Source organism: Ursus americanus, chromosome 11 (genome assembly GCF_024610735.1).
Source record: "Ursus americanus isolate L20-20 chromosome 11, mUrsAme1.1.p, whole genome shotgun sequence".
Lineage (NCBI taxonomy): Eukaryota > Metazoa > Chordata > Mammalia > Carnivora > Ursidae > Ursus > Ursus americanus.
In genome coordinates this window covers 28,031,937-28,057,662 of record NC_142137.1, presented here as the reverse complement: position 1 = coordinate 28,057,662, position 25,726 = coordinate 28,031,937, and the positions used below count along the sequence as shown (strand labels likewise).

The following is a 25,726-nucleotide window of genomic DNA, read 5'->3' as shown; positions in this document are numbered from 1 at the left end:
AACATTTATGTTTTTAGTCTTTTATGAACTATAAAAGACTGGAAATATAATTTTTATTGAACATCCTCATACATACGTATTCACTACATGTGAGTATATCTGCAGGATATATTCTCAGGAGTAGAATTGCTAGATCAAAGGATATGTCCATTTTTAATTTTGATATTTCTAAATTGTCCTCCAAAAAGGTTTACCAAATTCTACTTCCATCACTAGTGAGAGCCTTGTATTTACATTTCTTCATGCAAAATAAATACAGAACACAGTCCTTCATTAAATTTATATGATTTCAATAATTACCAGTACTGTAGCAGTAGTCTCCTGTCTTCCATTCCGTTACTGGTACAATGATGGCTATAATTCCAGCTGTAATCATGAATCCAATCTGTGTTCTATTTTTTTTTACCCAGAGTTTCTACTTATTTTGTCTTGCTTTTTAAAAAGAGAACTAAAGATTACAGTTCAGAGTTTTTATTAGCATAGGAATATAAGTGTAAAAAGCAAAGTACTACTTTTTTTGCATATATGTTAAAGAGAAAATTTATGTGTGCAAAATCTAGCTATTGTGTAGTTGATGCCATATAATTCTTACAATATTTTTTCAGGAAAAATTAATTAAAAACTTGCCTAGTACATACAGAAGTAAATTGTAGTAGTAGAGAATTAATAGGAGTTTCAAAATAAAATGCATCTTTCTTTTTAATTTAAACTATAGGTGAAACCGTAGTTAACTGGGTAGAAAGTAAAAAGTTAACAGACTTTGACTCAAATGTACAACCACTTGGATTAGTCATTCTCTTTCTCAAACAGTTGAGAAACTTAAGAGGCACTGCATGTATTTTAGATAAATCATTTTAAGCATATATTGTCACTGAGAAATTATAGCACAAGCAGTTTTTCTAAAATAAAAACATGAATTGATTCAATCTAATCTTGGAAGTAAAAATCTTTAATCTGTGGAGTATTAAATTGTGAGTGTGTCCTTTATGGCCATTTTTTTCTATAATTTTACACATATTTCCTTGGAGTCTTAGTGAAACATTTCTTTCAACATGTCTCAAAAAGTTGTCTAAAATCATCATTTTTATTTCCTTTTTTAGATACAAAATCTTACCCTAATCAGTGTGGAGTTACATGCTCGAACTAGAAGAGACTTAGAACCAGATCCTGAATTCGACCCAATCTGTGCTCTGTTTTACTGCATCTCATCTGACACTCCATTACCAGATACAGACAAAACAGAACTCACAGGTGTAATAGTGATTGATAAAGACAAGACAGTCTCCAGCCAAGGTATTGTTCATTTTTATTAATTTTATACCTATCCACCTAGGATGAACCTCTTAATGGGGGCAGTTTCTGTGCTGGCGATCTAAACCAAGCCAGTATCAGGAACTCCCTTTTAAAATGTGTGCCGAAGTAGGAGTAGGAAGTACTGTGTATAGCTTTGTCCTGGATTCATTATTCTTACTTGAATTATTGTCCAAAGTCAGAAGCACTTAACAGAAAGCTATTACTAAAATTTCCACTTAACATATATAATTTGTTCTGAATACTAGTTTATAAAATATTAATTGCTAATATTAAATTAAAATGATTATCTCTAGGTTGGATGGACAATCTTATGTATGCATTGCCGGTATTTTGCTGCTAACAGAGTGTTTTCCTTTACTTTTAAGAAATTACTAGTATAAGTTAATGGATTATAAGAGACTTTTAAGATACATTCCCATTTTGTTTATATCTCTTCCTAAATATGCACATTTTTGGTTTAGACATTCTTCATATAGTATGCCACGTAAAGGCATTTTATATACTATCGAGTGTTCTGCAGTTTCGAGTAGTAATACGTGAATTCAGTCAACTGAGGAGGAAGTCTTAGCACAGAACGAAACCATATAGGAATTTGCTGTTTAATCAGTGGTATGCTTGAACTAGCTTGTACCAGTTCACAAGCCAATTGTTAAATTTTTATGAATTTTGTGAACTAGTTGATATCATATTGGTAGTTTGAAATCAGCCATGGTGGGGAGTCTTTACGTTACAGAAATAGGCAAGCACTGCAAATCAGGGCTGCTTCTTTTTTTCTTTTTCCTTCTCGTAAACTTTTTTTTTTTTTTTCAATAAAATGTTTTCTGAGTTCTAAACCAATGTTTCCAAAAAGCTTTGGTGTGCAGTCTATTCATAAATATAGGACTATGTGGTACATACTGTTTTGTAATACGTAGTTCCTTAAAAATCACCATACCACTGAATGCTCTCTACTAAGCAAAGTTCTTTCCATAGGAAGACTAAAGACAAAAGCAAAGTAATAAAATTCCTTTTTGGGTGACACGTTATTATTTGAGGAATTTGGTGAATGTGACTTTTCAGGAAAAGAACTGAAAAAATGAAATTTGAATTTTCAGTTGCATATTAAACTAGAAAACCTTTAAGAAAGTTTTCAAGAAATTGAGTTAATTATGTATTTACTTTGGGGAACACTCTTAATTTGAAGTACTTCAGTAGCATAATTTCATTCAAAAGTAAGGGATTATATTACTTACACAGTTATATGTAATGAACATTTTGCTTGTTTCTTAGATATCAGGTATCAGACCCCATTACTGATTAGATCTGGAATTACAGGACTAGAAGTTACCTATGCACCCGATGAGAAGGCACTTTTTCAAGAAATTGCAGATATAATAAAGAGGTATTGTTTTGCATTTCCTGATTTTTCTGGTTTTTGTTCAGAATCCTTTCTTGCTATTGATTAACATGGGCAAAGGTAGGAAAAAGGATGAGAATCCCTTCCTATGGCCCTTAAAATTTATCCTTGGAATGATTTTGCCCTCACCTTCCATCACCATCGCCATTTCCAGCAGATTAGGGATGGCAAAAAGAACATTCTATTCTCAAGACTGAAGGGTCAGTGGAAGAAATATTGGCTTAGCCCCAACTTTCCCAGTTGGATTTTAGCGTGATTTTTCTATGGTGGTGAAATAATGGGTACTAAATTTAAATTGTGTTATTCATTAAGTAGGCTTCTGCCTTGGGAGCCAGCCCGTTTCAGTACCCTTTTTTTTCCTTAAATGTTTTCTGAGTTCTAAACCAAGTTTCCAAAAAGCTTTGGCATGCAATCTGTTCGTAAATTTAGGACTATGTGATACATACTCATTTGTAATACATGGTTCCTTAAAAATCTCTTTTGATCATTTGATAGTTGGCCTGGATGGTTGATAGTAAAATCTTGTCAAAATTTATGAAAAGGATTTTTTAAAACAAAAGTATTTTAATTTAAAAAATAAAGTAATATTTTGCATTTTCTTGAGACTGTAACTTTTGAAAGCTTTGGAACTTATTAATTGCTTCACTTCTCTAGGAGCTTAACATTTCTGCCAGTTACTAGGCTTAGGTTTTTAAATACCTAAAGCAGGCTAGAAAATACTCCTCGGATCTTAATATATGGATAAAATCTGTCTTTGAGCATGTTGTTATACTCTACCCTTTCTGTTCTGCTTTCTATAGTTGAAATCTTTCTGTTAAAACTGAGGCAATATTTTGCATGAAAGATAACGATGATATTTTACAGACTGAATATCTGATTGAATCCCACGCAGATTTGTTAACATAAACCATTTTGAAATTTAGAAGACCAGAAAATGTTTTCAGTAAAATAAAATTAAATGTCAGGGCATCAACAATAACATACTGCTAACCACCGCTCTAGGGAGGTAAAAGAGGAAAATATTTTTACTATTTATAGCACTGATGACGGGATGGATTCCCATCCATTTGAGTCTTGCCATTGTCATACCTACCTTTTATCTTCTCACAGAGGTTATCATCAACATGACAGATGCTTCAGTGCTCACACTTTTATTTCTGCAAGCAACTTAGCAACAAGTACATGCAGTTTTAGTACCGTTTTGTGTGACAGCACACGTCCAGTAATGTCCCTGGGCTTTGTGTGCTTGTTTTTCTTGTTAGATATATTCCCAACAGGCTTATCTGCCAACATTGAGAATTTTGTCCATCATTTACAAGTGTAGTAACTCCATGTCCATAACGTGAATTATATTGGTCATTAGGAAGAATATAGTAAATGAAACTAATTTCTGGTTCATACTCTAAAAGATCATATGATTATTATAAAGAGAAGAAGAGTGCTTAAATATTAACATTTCAATTCTGTAATGCCCTTTATATGTCATTCTAAACAATCCCCTAAAAGATTATTTCACTCTTTCAGCCCATTTGGTGAGTACCTACTCAACACAGGCTTTGTTAAGAGGATAAACTTTGGAGTCAGCTAACTCTGTAATTTTTTTTTAAGAACATGGTTTTTATTATATGCTTCTATGTCTATATTTTAAACATATATATCTTAATAAATGGAAAATGTTACTTGAAGGACAGGGTTGGTTTTTTTTTTTTTATTCCAGTTAATTAACAGTGTTATACTAGTTTCAGGTGTACCATGTAGTGATTTAACACTTCCAAACACCCGGTGCTCATCACAGCAAGTGCACCCTTTAATCCCCATCATCTGTTTCACCCATCCCCTCACCCACCTCCCTTCTGGTAACCATGTTTGTTCTCTATAGCTAAGAGTCTGTTTCTTGATTTGTCTCTCTCTTTCTCTCTCTTCCCCTCCCTTTGCTTGTTTGTTTTGTTTCTTAAAGTCCACTTATGAGTAAAATCATACGGTATTTGTCTTTCTCTAACTGACTTATTTTACTTAGCATAATATTCTAGCTCCATCCATGTCGGTGCATCTGTATTTTTGTCTTGAGCAAGTAAGCTTCTCTCTCTAAGCTTTAGTTTCCTCATTTGTAAAATGGGTAATAGATATGAAAGTTAAATGAGGGACACCTGGGTGGCTCATTTGGTTAAGTGGCCAACTCTTGATTTCAGCTCAGGTCATGATCTCAGGGTTGTGAGACTGAGCCCTGTGTAGGGCTCTGCACTGGGCATGGAGCCTCCTTAAGATCTCTCTCTCCCTTTCGCTCCACCCCTACCCACACCCTCCACACCAAAAGAAGAAGAAAGTTAAATGAGGTAATGTACATAAAACTCTTGGCCTGGTCAGTACATAAATGTTTACTCTGTGTGTAAGGTATAGTGCTAGGTGCTAAATATAAAATTGAATAAAATATAGATGCATACTTTCAGAGTTTTATTGTCTTTATTTTTCCTCCTCAGATGGCAAGCATAAAAAGTAGTATGAAGTGATGTTTAAAGAGTTAAACCAAATCCATTGTTTTGTTACTTTTCTTTCTGTAGTTCCTTGAACTATTAATAACTTTACATTTTTCCCAGGCTCCCTAACTTAAATATAAGCTTTGATTTTTCTCTTTTTCTCTTCCGTCCGTCCATACATTACATTTTATCCATTTAACCTCAGAATTATGTTTCAAGATCATTCCTGTCCCCCATCCCCAACCCATTGCCACTGCCCTAGTTAGAACCCCCCATCTCTCTTGTGTCCAGATGTTAACGGGTTATTTAAAATTTTAGTTGTGAAGCAGCTTTTTTCTGCCTAAGAAAATAAATCGTATTCATATTTCTGCTGATTGCTTTTTCTCCAGTTTTGTTTTTTCCTCCACTACTAATCCCATCTACCCAACCTTGTTCTTTCCATAACTTTTAGAAACCAAATAAAGTAGATAAAATTCACAAGAATTGAAGAACAAGTCACAAATATTTTGTTATCGTCACCAAATGTTTTTACAGAAGAAATGAAATCCTTGGGATTTTGAACATGAGACATGGTTTAACAGCTTTAAGAGTCTCTTAAGAGAAAATGGCCCCTAGGTCAAAAAATAAATATACATAATAGATCTGAGAAATATTAAAACGACTACCCAATCCTTCTAAAGGAATAAAATCTTTTTAGTCAATTAAAAGAAGCACAGAATAACTTTTTTTTTTTTAGCAGTCATCTCTGACCAGTAGCAATTTATAAAAGACAACTTTTTAAAAAATAAATATATTTTCAGGACGTCGGGTGGCTCAGTCGGTTAAGTGTCTGCCTTCAGCTCAGGTCATGACCCCAGGGTCCTGGGATACAGTCCCACATCGGGCTCCTTGCTCAGCAGGGAGCCTGCTTCTCCCTCTGCCTGTGGCTCCCCCTGCTCATGTTCTCTCTCTCTGACAAATAAATAAAATCTTTAAAGAAATGAAAAATAAATATATTTTCAAAACATCAAAAAATAAGTGTACTTAACCAACTCTATTAGGTGCCACAACATAGCAAGTAGCTGACTAGAATAGTAATTCTTGCAGTAATAAGATGTTTTATGAATCAGGGGCGCCTGGGTGGCTCAGTCGTTAAGCATCTGCCTTCGGCTCAGGGCGTGATCCCGGCGTTATGGGATCGAGCCCCACATCAGGCTCCTCCACTATGAGCCTGCTTCTTCCTCTCCCACTCCCCCTGCTTGTGTTCCCTCTCTCGCTGGCTATCTCTATCTCTGTCAAATAAATAAACAAAATCTTTAAAAAAAAAAAAAAGATGTTTTATGAATTAGAGAAATTCAGATGAAGAAATCAGAAGAACTATCTTCATAAGATTTATCAAAAAAGGCTCTGTAACCATCTGGCATCCTCTTCATGTACCTGTGCTTAGAAATGTGTGCAGTAGGAACTCCAGCAATCTTCCAAATTCTTCTTTGAAAATCAAGGCCAGCTGTGGCTGCATCGTAATGCCTTTTCTGAGGTATTCTTGGTACTAAAGCAGTTAGCTGCATCGGTTCTTTCGTATGTGTATGGGAATCCTTCAAATCTCCTATCCCTGATAATCCATAGAGCCACTTGATGTGATATTTCTGCCCCAGTTTCTCAAATTTAGACAGTACATAGTTTTCGGGGAGATGCACTTGTCATTCAGATAACTGCCCTGAAAAGAGTTTAACCTTAATGGAAGAATTGATGAAATTGCTATCAACAAATATATGTTAACATATTAGATATTTATGTTAGAAGACTAATGAGCAGGAAGAGTGTTGGGAGAGATCTCTTTTCTTGAGTGCCCTAGGATCTTTCTGGACTTTTTGTTTAAATATCGGTCTACCTTTTTAGCCTCGGATCTGTGAGACTAAGTATTTGCCTCATTGTTGCATATTGCCTTGTTTTCTTTTGCTTCCCCATGCTCATGTCTTACCCCTACTCTTTGTTCTAGAATAACCAGTCATGTGGCACTTTCTACCAAGAAAACACTTTTTTATAGGTTGGTAAAAAGATCCATCTGGCTGTTCTATTAAATTAATAAGTTATTAAATTAAGTGGTTTTCTCAGAAATTTCAACCCTATTTGTATAGAGAAAAACACATGGATAATATGTACATTATCTTTTTCTCCTGACAAATTTGAGGATTACTTTGTGGTCCATGGCATAATAGTGGATCACAGCAGATTACCAAATGTTTAAATTTATATTATGGAATGTATTTTGATAGGGCCTTTAAGGAATAGAGATAATAAAAAGAATGCAGTTGCAGACATTTGAAACGAATTCTTTTGATATCACCATTTAGACTCTTCAGTATTAAAAGTAAGAGGACATTTTTGTGACATTTTTGTTGACTGAGTGAAAACTAAAGGTATTCAAGTCCATCATTTTAAGAAAGCAGCTCTGGAAGTATGATAAAATATTAGCAAACTAGTTTTAAAAATAGATCTTGTGATCTGCTTATGATCCGTTGTTATACCACAGACTTGCAGAGTAGCCATATATAGCTTACATCAGTAAATTAGTATAATCCTATGCTATAGACTTTGGATGATACTTCAAGTGTTAAATGACACAATCTGGACAGGCTTCACCTCCCACAATTCAGAGTGATTGCAGCCAGTGATGTGAAACCTAACTTTATAAATTTTTGTGATCTTTCACTCTGCTTTTTGGCTTTTATAAATAAGACAGTAATTTGGAGCTTCCCAATTTGGAGCATTATTGTAGTTTTTACTCTCAAAGTTTTTGTTCTCAAATTGTACTATAATAGTTCTCTCTTCCTTACACAATTTTCCCACTGAGGTAGATCTTCAAGTTTATTTTCCCTTGTACTATCACCAAACATTTTTCTGTGGTGGTCACCATGACTGTACTAAGAGGAGCCACAAAGAGGCTATTTCTGAGTTGAATGCACATTGTCGGTTCAGCTTTACCAGTGCGTGCAACTGTGTGACTGCACTGAGCACATTTTTCGCCTACTTTCTGATGCTTAGCTTCCCCATGTTAATCTCACCCCTATTAATATTTCATTGTTCCATTAAACTGAGTCACCTTCTCTTAAGTTTAGAGGACAAGCTTGTCATTACTGAGGCCTTACTTCACATGAGGACCAAATCATTACTAAAATTAAGTGGGAAAAGGAAGACATTTTCATTCTCTTTCTCAATATTAAAACCGTTTAAGACAGTATAGGTTAGAGAGAAGTGGCAGCAAAATGACCTGGGAGCAATCTTTTTTTGAAACAGTATCCACACGTGCCCTCATACCTCACCCTGCCCCTACCCACATGATAGTCTCAATCATATGTTCACTCTTACACTTCAGTGATAATGCCTCTCTCCCACCTGTTTTTTTTTTTCCCTCACACCCCAGTTTCTATCAGCTCCTTTCCTAAGTCATATCAAATAAATAGTCTCAGTAAAAACTATGATCACTTTGCAAAAGTAGCTTCAAATCAGGAACTCTAATCGCCCTATTCGTTCCTGTATAGAAATTCTATAGGTACCACTGTATCGTCCCTTCTCCATCCGAGAGACAGAATAGATTTTTATCTTTTGTTCTTTATATCCTGAAGAAATAATTTTTTATTAAAGGTTCAAATGTGTGGTCCTTGTTTAATTTTTTCATTCCTTTTAGGTATGATCCTGACATTCTGCTAGGATACGAGATTCAGATGCATTCCTGGGGTTACCTCTTACAAAGGGCTGCGGCCTTAAGTGTTAACTTATGTCAGATGATCTCTCGGGTGCCAGGTAAGAAGCATTGTGAATATTTTATGGTTCAACAACAGAACAAATCGCAAAGTAAATAAAGACAAGATGTTTAAAAAGTACTATTCTAATTTTTTATACTAAATTGTGTAAGTTCTAAATATATCATAACTCCATTATGGGCAAATTCAAAAATCAAGAAAAGTAAAAGAAAAAATACCCCCATCTCACTGCTATATAGGCTGTTAATATATTTGTTGTTGTTTTTTCTTTCAGTCATTTTACATACGTATATCTAAGTCTCTTTTTATATAACTTATACATATATCCCATTTTTGTTATGCTTCCTTCATCTTGCATCTTATAAGTATTTTTCTGTAATATGAGATCATTTTCTTCATAATCATTATGAAACACATAACATTTCTTTGGTTGATGTACCATGATTTTATTTTGTCTGGTTCTGTGTTTTATCCTTTTGGTTATAAGGAAGGAGAATATGGTAGAGGAGCACTAACCATTGATTTTTATTAAGGTGTCAGGCTAAAATAAAAACATGCATGAATTTTCAAGGCTGTTTCCCACAAATCTGAGTCTGTTTGAAGGAGGGGGGCAATAATAACAAGTTTATAAAGCACTTTTCAGAATTATGTTTTTCTTAATAACTACAAAATTTTTAGTAACTTAGTTTTAAAGTCACAAGTCTGACTAGGACAAAAGAGCATATATTTTGAGTATATTGGTGAAAATTAATCAAGAGAATTCCGTAGAGAGGTTATGACTTCAGTACAATGTCTTAAGTGTTAGTAACTTTAAAGGGAAAGGCTGAAGCTAGAAGATTTAAGAACAATAGTATTTTGGTCTTTGCAAAAAGCTTGGAATAAAAAGGCAAAGAATTTTAGTTTTTAATTGCACAAATTTTTCATAGCTTCTGTGTCCCTTGAGTGCTAGGAATAGTGGTGTATCTCAATTTTTTCAACATTTCATTTGGGATAGCTTTCTGAATATTCAGGAGCGGCAACATGAGTTGGTCTACTCATTAATTATTTTAATTAGCTGTAACAGGTGTAAGGTATGTGATTTCAGATCAGAAAAGTGAATGAGGGGCACCTGGGTGGCTCAGTTGGTTGAGTGGCGGACTCTTGATTTCAGCTTAGGTCATGAACTCAGGGTCCTGAGATGGAGCCCCGCGTCAGGCTCCTTCCTCAACAGTGTTTGCTTGAGGATTCTCTCTCCCTCTGTCTGCCCCTCCTCCAACTCTCACGTGCACTCTCTCTAAAATAAGTTTTTTTTAAAAAGTGAATGAAAGTGCTTGTCCATTTATTTATGTATTTATTTTTAAGTAGGTTCTACAACCAATGTGGGGCTTAAACTCATGACCCTGAGATCAAGAATCACATGCTCCACCAACTGAGCCAGTTCTGGCCCTTTTAGAACATTGCTGAAACCATTTTTATGAGGCAACATGGTGCAATAGAAAGGGAATGGTTAGAGAGGCAGTATAAAGAGCATAAATTCTGGAGAAAGATTGCTAGGGTTCAAATCCTGGCTGTCCTGCTCACTAGCTATGTCACGTCAAACACGTTACTTAACCTATTTATACTTCACTTTGTTCATCTGTAAAATGAGGGTGATAATAGAACTTCTTTCATAGAGGAATCATCAAGTGCTTAGAACAGTGCCTAAAAACATAGTAAACATTATGTAAATGTTAAATGAAATAAACTTTTTAAACATCATCTCTTTAAAATAAAGAAAGGGGGGGTGCCTGGGTGGCTCAGTCAGTTAAGCGTCTGCCTTCAGCTCAGGTCATGATCGCAGGGTCCTGGGATCAAGCCCCACATCCAGCTCTGCTCAGCGGGGAGCCTGCTTCACCCTCTCCCTCTGCCTGCTGCTCCACCTGCTTGTGCTCTTTCTCTCCCTCTCTCCCCCTTCTTCTCTTTCTCTCTCTCTGTCAAATAAATAAAATCTTTTTTAAAAATTAAAATAAAAATAAAAAAAGAGGGATGAGTGTATGTACATGATCTTTGGAATCAGGTAACCCTGGTTTACAGTACTGGTTCTGTTACTATATGACCTGGGCCAAGATAATAACATTTCTGAGTAAAACGTACTACAATGCAAAATGAAAATTATACTAGCATTATAAAGTGGCTAGGTTAAAATAAAAGAAATAATATTAATAAAGTTCTTAGAATATAATAGACATTCAATATATGGTAAATATATGTATATTATTCCAGATCCTCTAATTAACAACATTTGTATATTCCCAGTGTTATATAAGAGAAACACATTTTAATTTCTATTCTAGATAAAATCATCACCCAAGAAACTAGACTCACTCTATTCCTCATCTAGTTGTCCATACAAAGTTAGGAGAATTTCATTCTGAATATGAACATCATTATTTGATGTCAACAAATTTTTAGAGAATTGTTTAGGTTAAAAACTCTACCATATTTTCCAGGAAATGACCAGTGTAAGAATAAGTATACTCATCCTAACACCAAAGAAATGCTGTAGTGTAAGGGTCATAAGAATAGCACCAGAAATTACCAAATTTAAAGTGCAAAGGGTTTATTATTTTTAAAATATTTGTTTATACACATTTTTATTATTTAAAAAATATAATTTTCGGAGCCATTTCACCAAATTCATTCATAACTTGGAAGAAAATTGTTTTAATCAAAATAATGACTTCATTCTCTAAGCCTAATACAAAATAGACGACTACATTTCATCTTTAATCTTTCTCTTTAATTTTTATTCTCATTTTATTTGGCATAATTTGCTTGGAAATTTGGCTTCTGTGAGTCCTGATGCAATCTTTATTCATTTCTGTAGATGACAAAATTGAGAACAGATTTGCACCTGAAAGAGATGATTATGGATCAGATACAATGAGTGAAATAAATATTGTTGGCCGAATTACACTAAATCTTTGGAGAATCATGAGAAACGAGGTAACATGCTTCATCTAAAATTTTATTGGAAATAAGAGATTAGGATGATACAACTACTTTAGTTATTGTAGAGTATTGGTGTAACCTATGTAATTTATGCTTCTTTGTGAATTATTTTTGTTATACTTAAGTAGAGTTACAAAGCTAAATACTACATTCTGAAATGCAAAGCTACAGGACTATTTAATGTTATTGATATGTTTTAATTTTTTTCCATTTGTGTCTAACATCAGTAGCTAGAAAAGTCTACAACTATCATAGTTTTATGTTGTATGTGTCGAATGTTGTATAATCTCATTGTTTTTTGCCCTTAATGCTAGATGAATTCAGCTTGGTCTTTCTAATTTATTAAGTAAGAAAAATTTAGTCTCCACACAGGAAGGAACTAAGGATATTTAAAAACTGGGTCAGACTAAGAAGGTAAATTGGAAAGACAGTACTTGGAAACGGTTAATAGCAGCTTCCAATTGAGGCTTTGGGGGTCCAGATATGGATTTTTGGTAGTATAAATTTCAACAAATTATCTTACTTGCAATCACTTAGAGAAATAATTCTTTAACCAAAAATGTAAGGGCATAGGATCTTAGGCCATATTTGTGTCCTTACAGTTGCCTGATTTCTTTTATTAAAATGTAAAAAGATGCCTACTGTAAATTGGTCTATTTTCAGATTTTGGACTTCGGATAATATCAGATAAAATGTTTATATTTAAAAGAAAGCTGTATTCTTCAATCTCTTCTCCTATTTGAAACTACTTTCTCATTATATACTTTCTATTATACACTCATTATTCACTATGATCTTTCTTGTTCTTCCAGATTTATATAAAACATTTGACTTTCCAAGCATGCCCTCTGCAATTCTTTGGGCACCAGCACACAGTAATTCTTTCACATAAGGAATTAGGTTCTTTATATAAAATTCAGGTGTCCTTATTTTTATTTCCTTTCTACACCATGAATCTAAAGTTATGCTCCCATTTCATCTAATCTGAAGATGTATAATATATGTAGCTGCTTGAGGATAACTTTATGTTAGTGTTTTCTTCTTAAAATATTATCAGAGTACAGGAATCCCTAGTGACTTCAAAATAATTTCTAATGAAACAGCATAGGTTATGAAAGGTATAGAGATTGTGGTGTATTTGGTTTGTATGTTCCATTATATATTTCAAACTGCAGTCTCTGATATTGTCTGTGATGAACATATAAATTGAATAGGTTAACACAAAATTAAATTGTTGAATCTTAGTTTCATCCCTGAAGATCCGAAAGGCAGCTGTACAGTTACCCACTATTAAAATCACAAATTGGGGAGTAAATATTTTTTAAAGTTTAGAGCTTTCTTTAGTCCTTACTGAGAATTCAGGGTCAAAGGCTTTCTCTAATTCTAAGCTGAATATACAGTATATCTGATCTTTATTTGTAAATATGGGAACAACTGTGAGAAAGTTATGAGTTGGATAACTTACCCCCCCCCCCCCCGAGATGGGCCAAATTGGAGAGTCACTTTTTTTTTTTTTTCTGACCCAGAGTATTCCTAGCTATTTGGAAATTTCCAGGAAATCCTGAATGAACTGTGGGAAGTACTGTCTTATATCTCAAGTTATTTTGGAACTTTAAGGGTTATGACTTTGGACAGAAACTGGCCCTGAGAATTTTCATATTAGACATCCTCAAACTTGTTTCTGATTTAAACAGTTCCGGGGGCTCCTTTTTAATCTTTATTTCTTTTATCTGTGTCTCTCTCATGAAACTTAGCAGTTTCTAACTCTATAATTGGTTTTAATGTGCTTTTTATTAAAAATAATTTGTATTCACTATTAAAACAAAATGAATGCAGACAACTATGTAAAATGAAAGTGAAATCCTCTTGTTCTCTCTAGAACATCTCAGCTGTTGCATTCCCCCAATATAGTTTACAGTTGAATGAATATCTTCTGTGCCTTGTTTGGGTTTTTAAAATTTTGCTTATTTATTAATATACTAGTTTTCACTGTCCTTTTTTTTTTTTAAGATTTGATTTATTTATTTGTGATAGAGAGCGAGCACAGATGGGGGAGGGGTAAGGGAAGAGGGAGAAGGAAGGTCCCCCCTGAGCAGGGAGCCTGATGTGGGGCTCAATCCCAGGACCCTGGAATCATGACCTGAGCCAAAGGCAGGTGCTTAACTGACTGAGCCACCCAGGTGCCCCTTCACTGTCCTGTTTAACATAAAATTACTGCTATTCCCTCTGGACTTTGAATCCTCAGTAACAAACAGTGCCTCTTAAATAGTGCTCATGACATACTTGTTGGCTGCTTGAATGAAAGAATAAATGACTCTTCCCCCAGAAGATGGTGTTTAGAGATCTTCCGGGTATCACCTTAATCCACGCCTTTCGAGAATTTCCCAAGTACCAAATACTTATTCATTGCCATCTCTACTGCACAAATTTGAGCCTGGGGTTAGATCAATTAAGGGTATAGCTGGGTGGTGCCTGGGTGGCTCAGTCTGTTAAGCCTCTGCCTTTGGCTCAGGTCATGATCCCAGGGTCCTGAGGTTGAGCCCAGGGGCAGGCTCCCTGCTCAGCGGGGAGTCTGCTCTTCCCTCTCCCTTTGCCCCTCCCCCTGCTCATACTCTCTTGCTCACTCTCTCTGTCTCTCTCATAATAAGTAAATAAAACTCTTTGGGGGAAAAAAGTATAGATGGTTCCTCTATTTTCACAGGCAGAGAGGCAGATTATATGGTTGTAGATGTTGGTAGGTAGGTGGATGTGGCAATGAGAGTCTGTGAAAGTTCTCTTCTGACTGCTTCAGTTTTCTCAGTAAAAAAGCAGTCAGTGTTCTCAACTGAAAATACACATAGTGGAGGGACTTGTTATCTTGGAGATTTCGAGAGTGGTTAATTAAGAAAATATAGCATAAAAGCTAGGTAGCATGGACAGCCCATTTGAGATTCACATCAGAAAATTAAAAGTGATCACCTGCCAGCTCTGTTCAAATTCACAAACGTAAGTAACAGAGGGTTACTTGAGGGTTAGATTCAACCACAGCTCACAAGCAAAGGGTTGTAGCTTCGTGGAAAAATAATTAGTTAATCAATTACAGAGCAAGAGAGAGGCAAAGAAAGAAATAATATGTGCAAGATTGTGATTACAATTGTGCAGTTTGAGCTAGATAAGGAGCAGAGGGAGGTTGGGGTACTAGAGGGAGTAAACTACAAAGAATGGGAGATAGAGTAGGATACATGAGGTTATGGAGGGGGTAATTATTGGGGGTAATAGAACTTGGAGTATGATCATGGAAGTGGGTGGCTAGGGTGGGATGGAGGCAGTGACACGTGAATTTGCCTTACACCTAGCTCTCTGGTAGCAGCGTGGAAGAGGACAAGATTAGAAGTAAGGAAACGAGTGAGAAGATTATTGGGGTAGCTCAAATGAAAGTTGGCAGTTGGATAAGGATTCAGAAAACAATTTGAGGATAAATCCACAAGAATTAGATGTATGAAAAGATGAAGAGGGGGCGCCTGGGTGGCACAGCGGTTAAGCGTCTGCCTTCGGCTCAGGGCGTGATCCCGGCGTTATGGGATCAAGCCCCATGTCAGGCTCTTCTGCTATGAGCCTGCTTCTTCCTCTCCCACTCCCCCTGCTTGTGTTCCCTCTCTCGCTGGCTGTCTCTATCTCTGTCAAATAAATAAATAAAATCTTTAAAAAAAAAAAAAGATGAAGAGGAGAAGGTGTCAAGAATAATTATCAGGGTTCTGGCATAGATGATTTAAGATCACAGTTAGGTGGAAAAATGTAGGGCATGAGGTATCAGTCAGATAACCAGGTGAAGATAGGAAATTCCCAAATATGTAAATAGGAATGTAAATAGGGGGATGCGTGGGTGGCTCAGTTGTTAAGCAGCTGCCTTTGGCTCAGGTCCTGCAGGGACTCAGGTCCCACAGGATCGAGCCCCAAGTCCATCTCCCTGCTTAGCAGGGAGTCTGCTTCTCCCTCTGCCCCTCCCCCTGCTTGTGCGTGTGTTCTCTCTCTCTCTCAAATAAACAAAATTAAAAAAAAAAAAAAAGAATGTAAATAGGAAAGTCCCAAATATGAGGTAGAGGTCTAGATTAGAGATAGAGCCTTGGAAGTCACATGAGAATGGATGAACTCACCAAGAAGGGACTGAGAGAGTGATCAGGATTGAGCCAAAAGACATTTTTGTGAACGAAAACATTTTGAGGAGTAGACAGAGGAATCAGATCCTAAAAAGCAGTCATAAGATGAAGAACCAGAAGAGAACACTCCCAACAGAGCCACTAGGAAAGTCAGATGTTCCACACAAGCATGTAAGCCTCCCATTATCTCAGTTTGTCAACATTAAGATCTGTTTCTGATGTTCCCTATTACAGTTTTAGTTTGTCAATAAGCACGTCAGGTGCTTTTAAATAAGACAATGTGATGGGCAACGAGGATTATATAGAAGTAGAATAATGTACTCGCTCCCATATATATATATATATATATTGCTTTATCATTTACAGACTTGGTCATTTTTTAATTTTGATACAAACTATAAGTAAGACAACAGAGTAGTGAGGTACTATTCCAAATAGAGAAAAACTGAAGTTCAGAGAGATTTAGTGACTTGTTGAAAGCCTCGTTAGCTCGTAAGGAGTCAAGACTCAGACTCATTTGTAGGCATGCTGTCTGTCTTCAGGGAGTTTAGTGTATATTTTATTTTAAATATAAATATGTATAAAATAAATATATAAATAAAAAATATATAAAACAAAATATATACTAAGCTCTCTGAAGACAGCCTTCCAGTGTCCTAGAAATTTTTTTTTAATTTTTTAGAGTTTACTTATTTATTTGACAGAGAGCACAAGCAGGGGGAGTGGCAGACAGAGGGAGAGGGAGAAGCAGGGTCCCCGCTGAGCAGGGAGCCTGATACAGGACTCAATCCCAGGACCCTGGAATCATGACTTGAGCCAAAGGCAGACGCTTAACTGACTGAGCCACCCAGGCGCTCTGTCCTAGAAATTTCTTATGTCTTTATATGGGTGGTGGTTACACGGTTGTATAAATACATAAAAATTCATGAGTTCTTCACCTTAAATTTTTGTACATTTCATCTTTATTTTCTCTGTTCTGCTGCACTAATTCTGACTGCCTCTCCCAGTTCTGAGTAAGTTTATTTCTGAAGTGATTATTGTGTTTTGCACATTGACTGCAGCTGTGAATGGAAAAGTGTAACCATACCTCTATCAGACCATCCCTTTATCAATAAATAAATGTACAAGCGTTGTAACACTTTCTTTATATCAATTCTGACTTTGCTCTGCATAGTACATTTATCTAATGTTTATCTTACTTAGATTTCCCCTGAAAACAAGTAACTCCTACTTCATATTTCTGGATCCATATTTCAACTTCTAGAGTAAATCACTCTCCAAAGATTGGAACATTCTGAAGATAGATCATCTTCATTTTAGAGTTAATGTTTCCTTCCTTTAGTTTTACTCACAGCTGGGATTGTAGCTAAGCATATTTATGCTCCTGTGACATCAAGAAGACTCAAAGTAGAGTGGGTATCATAAGGTTCTGATATTTGTTTAGTCTTAATCCAATTTGTGAAATTGTTCTGTTTGAAATAAAATCAACCCAGAACATAGATCTGCCATCTGTCTCAGATATTGGGAACCAATTTCTTAAGATTTTTAGTTTGAGTCACAAAATCTGCTGGTTAATCCTTATAGGTCAACCTATGTAGCAAGCTTCAAAATTTTCCCTAGTGAGAGAGCTACAGGACAATAAGGTGACCTTTTCTGTAGAGGTTTTTTTGATTGCTTATGTTAACCAAGATGTATACTCCAGCAAAAATTTAGATTTGGTCTAAAGTGCTATACTCTGTATTAGGTAATCATGTAACTACCAGAGATCAGATGTTTAGCTCCATTTTCTAAATGGGAATTAGGAGAAAAAAAAAATGAAACTATTCATTAACAAGTAGAAGAGTCACTCAAATACAAGGATTTGATAATAAGGTGAGTTATTTTGAGAGTACTCCAGGCTAGTAATGATTGTTGGAACAAATGGTGATTTACTTCCAAGATAATGGGTTAGTACCTGCTTTATACTGGTGATTCTAAACTAGGCTTGTTCCAAAGTTTAAAACTCTGTGTGCATGCACGTGTGTGTGTGCTTGCAGGTATACTAATTGCAGTGCTGTCGTTCTGGAGATTGATAGAAATTATAGATAAAGTAAGACCAGTTTGGGTCACTACACTGAGATGAGTCTTTAAAATTCAATCCCTGCTTTATACCTGCTGGATTGTAGAAGTGGAAAAGAAAATATTTTAAAATTATAATGTACAGTGTGAAGTACTTTTGAACTATTCCTCCAAATCCCAAGTTGACCTAAGAATGAGAACAGCAGACTCCTCAATTTCCATTTTGCATTGAAATGCCTGCTATTGTCTAGATTGCTTGTGTCCTGCAGGTGTTTCTGAGATAGCATTTGGGTAAGGTATGTTTTATGAATTTGGGCCCTTTTTTAGTATTCTTTACCCATTAACATACTTTTCCTACGTGTTTTTTAAAAGATTTATTTGTTTGAGAGAGTGTGCATGAGTGGGGGGTGGGGCAGTAGGAGAGAATCTTCAAGCATACACCCTGAGATCACGACCTGCGTTGAAACCAAGAGTCAGACACTTAACCAACTGCACCAGCCAGATGCCCCTTTTTCCTGCATATTTTGAGGATAGGGAAACATTTCTGCCATTTGCTTTTAATCTTTTGCTTTGGGAATGAAATTAAGTGACTCTATAATGTCCATGTATTGGGTCTTAGTACCAATGTAATTCTCGGAAGCAGGATGAATGCCTGCCCTTAACTAGATAACTCATTCTTGAATCTGTAGAATTCTGTTAATCGGCATGTCTTCATGGACCAAAAAGTAAGTATGGAAAGGATAGAAAATTAACTTGCTTAAAAATGTTTTTTCTTTTTTTTTTTTGCATGTAATCCAGATTTATTGAAGTACTGATGCCAAGTTGTACAAAGTTGTACCACTTTAATTAAGGCTTTTAGTTTACATTTGGTCACCTCAAAGTAATTGTAATATTAGGTTGGTCAATTTAAATATTGTGACTCCCTGTTGGATAGACCCACAATCTTTACACCCAAACAGTTAATGCATACAAAGCAACAAGGCACTGTTAAGTAAAACAGCAATTGTTACTGCAACTTAGGCCTTGTGACCAGTTACACATGATTAAAATTATTTCCCACATTTGCATCTACCGTACTCATCCTCCATTTAGCATCTCAACCAAAACATTACACGTGAAACAATCACTAACAGGCAAAAATACTAAACCTGTATATTTGATATTGCAAATACATTTAACGCATGAGCAAGCAAGGGATTCACAGTGAGAATCTACAGCTGCAAAAGCCTGAAAATTATTTACAGAAATTGTTAAATCATTAAACTGTTTGCAAATATATGCTTCTTGGGGCGCCTGGGTGGCTCGGTCGGCTAAGGATCGGCCTTCAGCTCTGGTCATGATCCCAGAGTCCCGGGATTGAGGCCTGCGTGGCGCTCCTTGCTCAGTGGGGAGTCTGCTTCTTCCTCTGTCCCTCACCCTGCTCATGTTCTCTCACTCTCCCTCTCTCTTTCTCTCAAATAAATAAATAAATAAAATCTTAAAAAATATATATGTATATATATATGCTTCTTGTTGTAGATCCCCACTATACACACGACTATAAACATTGTTCCCTATATAAACAAAAAAGGAAAGATACAATAAAAGATTTGGAAAGTCTGGATATTTCCTTCCCTACAGATATTAAAGGCAATATCTAAGACATTATATTGACAGGACTATCATACTGTAAAAATGCTTCTGTCAGGTGTGCCTGGCTGGCTCAGTCAGAAGAATATTCAACTCTTGATCTCAGGGTCATGAGTTCAAGCCCCACGTTGGGTGTAAAGATTACTAATAAAAAAAATAAACTTTTTATTAAAAAGTTTTTTAAATGCTTCTGTCAGTATTTATATTGGCAAAGAGTGTAAAAAGAAGTGATAAAAACTGAGATCTCTTAAGTATGTCATGACCAAGTTGAACTCATTTGGTCTGATTGTTTTCTAATTAAGTATTTGCTTATTATGAGTATTTCTGTCTAGAAGGCCTAATATACATAGTTTTAAATTATTTATGATTCAGTTGTAACAAACCATTTTTACAGGGAGCTTTCATATCTACTGTGAAAAGCTTGAGGTAATATTCTGGATCTTTTAGAACCAAATTTGCACATAAATACAAGCATTATTATAATGAAGTCTTGGTTTTGTTGGTTTTTTTTTTTAGGTGGCTCTAACTAACTACACCTTTGAAAATGTGAGCTTTCATGTTCTTCATCAGCGTTTTCCTCTCTTTACCTTTCGAGTCTTATCAGATTGGTTTGATAACAAGACAGATCTATACAGGTAATGTTTTATAACTCTGAAGAGGATAATATCTCTGTTAAAAATGAGTATTATTAGAGTATAATTTACATACAATAAAATGCACGCATTTAAATTGTATTGTGCCGTGACTTTAAAAAATGTATACACCCCATAACCACTACCCCAGTCTAGATAGTGAACACTTCAGACACCCAGGAAATTCCATTGTAAGCATTGCTGTCAACCTATCTATCCCTTAACGACCCAGGTAAGTACTAATTGAATTTCTATTATTATAGATCAGTTTTGCCAATTCTAGAATTTCATATAAAGAGAATTATTTATAATCTACATTTTTTTGTCTGGCTTCTTTCAAGAAGGCATAATAATTTTTTAGATTTAGCTATGTTATTGCATAAACCAGTAACTTGTTCATTTTTATTACTAAGTAATATTCAGTTGTATGAATATACCACAATGTATTTATCCAGTCACCTGTTGATGGACAATTGGGTTGTTTCTCGTTTGAGGCTGTTACGAATAAAACTGCATGCCAGTCTGTGTGTGAGCATACATTTTCATTTCTCTAGGAGTGGAACTACAGGGTCACATGGTTAGTATGTTTAATATTTTAAGAAACTGCTGAATTGTTTTCTTTGGTAATTCTGCAAGTCAGCTGGCAATAAATTCAGCCTTTATTTATCTGAAAATGTCTTTATCACATCCTTATTATTTGAAGGATATTTTCAGTGTCCAATAATTCTGGGGTTGAGTTGTTTGTTTGCTTTCTTTTCTTTTACCATTTTAAAGATTTCACTCCTTTTCTTCTGGCCTCCATTGTTTCTAATGAGAAGTCAATAGTCATTCTCCTCATTTTTCCAGTGTATACAATGCATTTTTTTCAAAGTCCGGCTTCGTGAACAGCTGACTGCTGTTGTTCCTCTGTGTAAGGCTTATAGTGGAGGCAGCGGCATTACTCAGCTCTCCTTATCCAGAGTCAGTCTTTAGAGGTTCCTATTTTCCTGGGGCTCAGGGATGAGACTTTCTCAACAGTCCTGCACCTCCCACAGAGCAGTGGACCTCTGCTTTGTACTATTGCCAGGTCTTGGCCCCAAGCAGATTTCCTGACTGCGCCTGGTGAAGATGGCTTTCTGCTTCAGTTCCTTCCTCATCAGCGCTATTTCCTTGCCTGGAATCTATGATGGAAAGGTTCCCTGCCTCTTTTCCAGTGGTAGACAGCTGTTGCTTATTACTCAGTACAAGGCCCACAGTTGGAATAGGGGAGGTTGCCTGCCCTTCCTTCAGGTGCAGCTCTTGCAACTACCCCTTTCCCAGCAGCAGACATCTTTTGCATCTTCTCTTTCCCAAGAGATAGTGGATCTCTGCTTAAATCCTGAGGATTAGAGTTTCCTGCCAGTTCCACAGCAGCTCAAGCCTTTGCTTCATATGAGAGAAAAGTCAGAGGAAGATGCAGGATTTCATTCCTTTGTGCCCTGCCCCCAGTCTTGGTGGTGGGCCCAAGGAAGAACACTCCTCTGGTATCTGGGGTTCCCAGTGATTATGAACTGTCATGCTGGCCCATCCATGACCTTTAAGAATTTATTAGCATTTTAACTTTTTCACTCTTAAGTGCTTTTATGACAGCTGCCTCTGCTGCCAGTGCTCTGCCAAAGATGAAATAAGTTATGTGTCCTATCTATCTTTAGATGTATTTGTTACCCTGTAAAATTTAGTTCGCCTGATTCTCTTGTAACCTCAACTTTCTGACGGCCTCAAGAAAACAAGATTTTGTAGATTATCCGATGTTTATTATCGTTAGACTGGAGTGATGTCCTTTTGCAGCTTTCTTTATCTGAAACAGAACTCTGTGATTTTTTTTTTCCTGGTTGCTTTCAAGGTTTCTTTCTTTGCCTTTAGTTTTCAGTAATTTCACTAATATATTCCTAGATGTGGATTTTTAAGAATTTGTTTAACTTTCTTGACGTTTGTTGTGCTTCTTAGATCTTTGAATTGATGTTTTTCATCAAAGTTAGGAAATTTTTGGCTATTTCTTTAAATATTTTTTCTGCCCCCACTTGTTCTTTTCTTTCTAAGACTCCAAATTACATGTGTATTAAACTGTTTGACAGTGTCCCACAGATCTTTGAGGCTCTGTACATTTTTCTTCAGTCTTTTCTCTAACAGCCTGTCTTTAGGTTCAGTAATTTCCTTCTGTCATCACCAGTCTGCTGTTAAGGCCAGCCAATACATTTTGTATTTCAGTTTTTGTATTTTTAGTTCCCAGATTCTCATTTGGTTCTTTCTTTTTATAGTTTCCATATTTTGTGGCCCTGTCTATTCACTCATTAAGACTATATTTTTCTTTAATCTTCTAAATATTTTTTCCTTAGATTCCTGAACATATCTGTAGTAGTTACTAAAAATCCAACATCTGCCTATCTTGGTGTTAGTTTCTATTCAACTGCTTTTTTTCTTAACTAGGTCATATTTTTTTAAAACTTTATTTAAATTCAATTAATTAACATATAATGTATTATTGGTTTCAGAGATACAGGCCTGTGATTCATCAGTCTTACGTAATAACTGGGTCATATTTTTTGTTTCTTTGCATGATTATGTAATGGATATTGTTGATGTTCTGTTTACAGATTCTAGATTTTTGTTATCTTCCTGTGAAGCATGTTATTTTTGCTCAAGTTGGCAATTCAGTTATTGGCTGATCACCTTGAACTTACGTAAACCTGGTTTTTATGTTTTCTTAAGGTGATTCTCTGGAAAGCCACAGTGCTTTCTAAGCCCCTCAAACTTGGCAGGATTCAGTCTCCAAACTTGATCCCATTTGCATATTGCTAGTGCTTGGTTTTGTTTGTCTAGAGTAGGCCTTACTCTAGAAAAAAATACCTCCTAAGGCATGGTTTTTCCAGACTCCCAGCTGGATGTCCCACTTGTTAATAAAGGAATAATGAGGTCTCTCCCCTCAAGCATTGCTAAGCCTCCAACTCCAGCAATGTCTGAATAGTTCCATTCCAAACCCAAGCTCACAGCAGCTGCTTCTTAGTAAGCCTCATATGGTTTCGTCTTCCTCATTTTTAGTACAGCCCTGCGCCAGTTACTCACAGGAAACCTGTATTTCTGACTGCTAACCTCTGCTGCTTGCACAGATACTCTGTTCCTCAGATTCTAACTATGATCTGCCTGAACTCTGATCTTTGCCTCCTCAGCTTAGCAAGACAGCTTACTTAAATTCTAGCATACTGCAGTATAATTAGGAAATTGTCTCCGCATGGTCTAGGGTTCACTAGTACGGTCTTACATTGCCTATTGTTCATTGCCCAGAAACAATTACCTCAACTGTTTTATCAAAGCAGGAAAGCTAGTCCAATGCCATTTATTCCATCATAGTCAGAAGCGAAAGTTCGCACCTCTACGTTAAGTTGAAGGTAAAATGATAGTAATAAGCTTAGAAAATAGCTATAGAAAGAAAAAAGTCCTGAAATTAATATGTCCGATGTTTGAAATGAATGAAGCTCTGCTTATTGAATTTTAAGGCCACATGATGGGGAGGATGGAAATATAGCCTTAAAAACAACTTGAACTATTTGGGGGAACTGCTTTCTGAGCATGTCCTCTCCAGTCTCCTTTGAGGAATCTCAAGGAAGTGTGAAGTCACAGAAAGCACTAAGCTTATGATCAAAGTCTTATAAAAATAGAAGTTTAGGAAAAGTTATCTATCAGTAAATAAAATGAAACTTTGATTTTTTAAAAAGATTTATTTATTTGAGAGAGAGAGAGAGAGTGTGTGTGTGTGTGTGTGTGCATGCACAAGCAGGGGAAGGAGAAAAGGGGGAGAGGGAATCTCAAGCTGACTCCCCATTGATCATGGAGCCCAATGTAAAGCTCAGTCTCATGACCCTGAGATCATGACCTGAGCCAAAAACCAAGAGTCAGGTGCTCAACCGACTGAGCCGCCCAGGCGTCCCAAAGTGAAACTTTTAATATTAAACTTAACATTGAAAGCTACATTTGATGGTTTATTTATAAGCCCTAAAATGCAGTAAATGCATATTTTGCTACCTCTAATTAGATATTATCTAGGATAAATAATTGCTTTTGCCAAGTGAAATAGAGAGCTGGACCTAACACACTACGTAAAGGACTTGAACTAGACATTGGACCATTTATGTTAGATGGCTTGTTTTACATGGAGAGACCCCCATACTGTTTCTTTGGAGATACTTTGGAAGATCACACAATTTTATTTTTAAATTTAAGTGCATTCTTACCCACAAAGTAAGTCATACTTTTAAATTTGCATTTGCTAAAAAAATAATAATAATTTGCATTTGCTTTCCACAGTGTTTTAAGTAAATAGACACATTTTTTTGTAAATTGCCTTGGAAATTAAAGGAACTTGCTAGTCAAGAATTTCTTCTATTAAATCTGTTTGTAAAGCATGAAGGAGCCCTGATTATTATCATTTTGTTTTTGTAAATTCAAATTTGGTTTCCTGAAAGCCTTCGATTATATAAATGAGTTATGTTCTCAGAGTTGTGTTGTTAGAATGTATTTTTCCATAAAATGTTATGTTCCATGTTTAGATTCCTCAATCAGCTTATAAAACCTTCCTAATCCCTAATATTAATGATCTAGGGAACTCATAGTAGCATTCTGATTTCATCTGCTTTCCAAGCAATAGTTTTGAATACTATTCCAGTTTCTGAGGTAGGAGCTATGTATTGGTAGCAGAAGGTTATGTAGCTCAAGATGATAATATTCAAAATTTTTTTCTTCATTTCTAGGATATAGAGCCAATCCAAAGAAAAAAGTTCAGAATAAGTGAGTCATAAAGATGCTCATCAAGGTCAAGAGAACAGTATATGAGCAAAGTAAGACTTTTATCAGAGATAGGAAATATTGAAACGTACTAAACAGAAATCATGGAGCCGAAGAACAGAGTAACTGAACTGAAAATTTTATTAGAAGAGTTTAGCAGTAGACTAGATTAAGCAGAAGAAAGAATCAGAGAACTCCAAGACAGGTCATTGACCACCCAGGTGGTCTACAGAAAGGATGAGTCATTAGATCCATTTTGTTTTGTTTTAAAGGGACTGACTGAATCCACACATAATGTTATCTCAGATTCACATTGACAAATCTGTATTATTGAAGGATTACCTTAATAATCTAAAAAATACATTAAAATGTGATACAATTTTTTGCCTATCAAAACTAGTAATAACTTAAATATTATAATCCCCACTGTTGACAAAGATGCAAAGAAAACAGGCACTTTATCATCACTAGCTTGAATGTAAATTATTAAAACCTTCTGGGAAGCAGTGTGTCACTATGTATTAAAAACTAAATCAGGGGCGCCTGGGTGGCTCAGTCCTTAAATATCTGCCTTTGG

The 25,726-nt window shown here is 35.8% G+C and overlaps 1 protein-coding gene across 5 annotated transcripts in view; it reads left to right on the top strand.

Annotated features, from left to right (window-relative positions):
- Window positions 1–25,726, top strand: part of REV3L (REV3 like, DNA directed polymerase zeta catalytic subunit) — a 169,158-nt gene that overhangs the window by 106,648 nt on the left and 36,784 nt on the right. For 4 of the 5 annotated variants that reach the window (XR_015726081.1, XM_045798486.2, XM_087865396.1 and 1 more), the window contains 5 exons: window positions 1,101–1,293; window positions 2,584–2,695; window positions 8,852–8,967; window positions 11,773–11,891; window positions 20,237–20,355. Coding sequence is in view for 4 of the 5 variants with exons in the window: in XM_045798486.2 (XP_045654442.2) it covers window positions 1,101–1,293; window positions 2,584–2,695; window positions 8,852–8,967; window positions 11,773–11,891; window positions 20,237–20,355 (659 nt within the window). In the remaining variant the exon portion in view is untranslated. The remainder of the gene's footprint in view (window positions 1–1,100; window positions 1,294–2,583; window positions 2,696–8,851; window positions 8,968–11,772; window positions 11,892–20,236; window positions 20,356–25,726) is intronic. The other variant, XM_045798487.2, reaches the window with a different exon arrangement.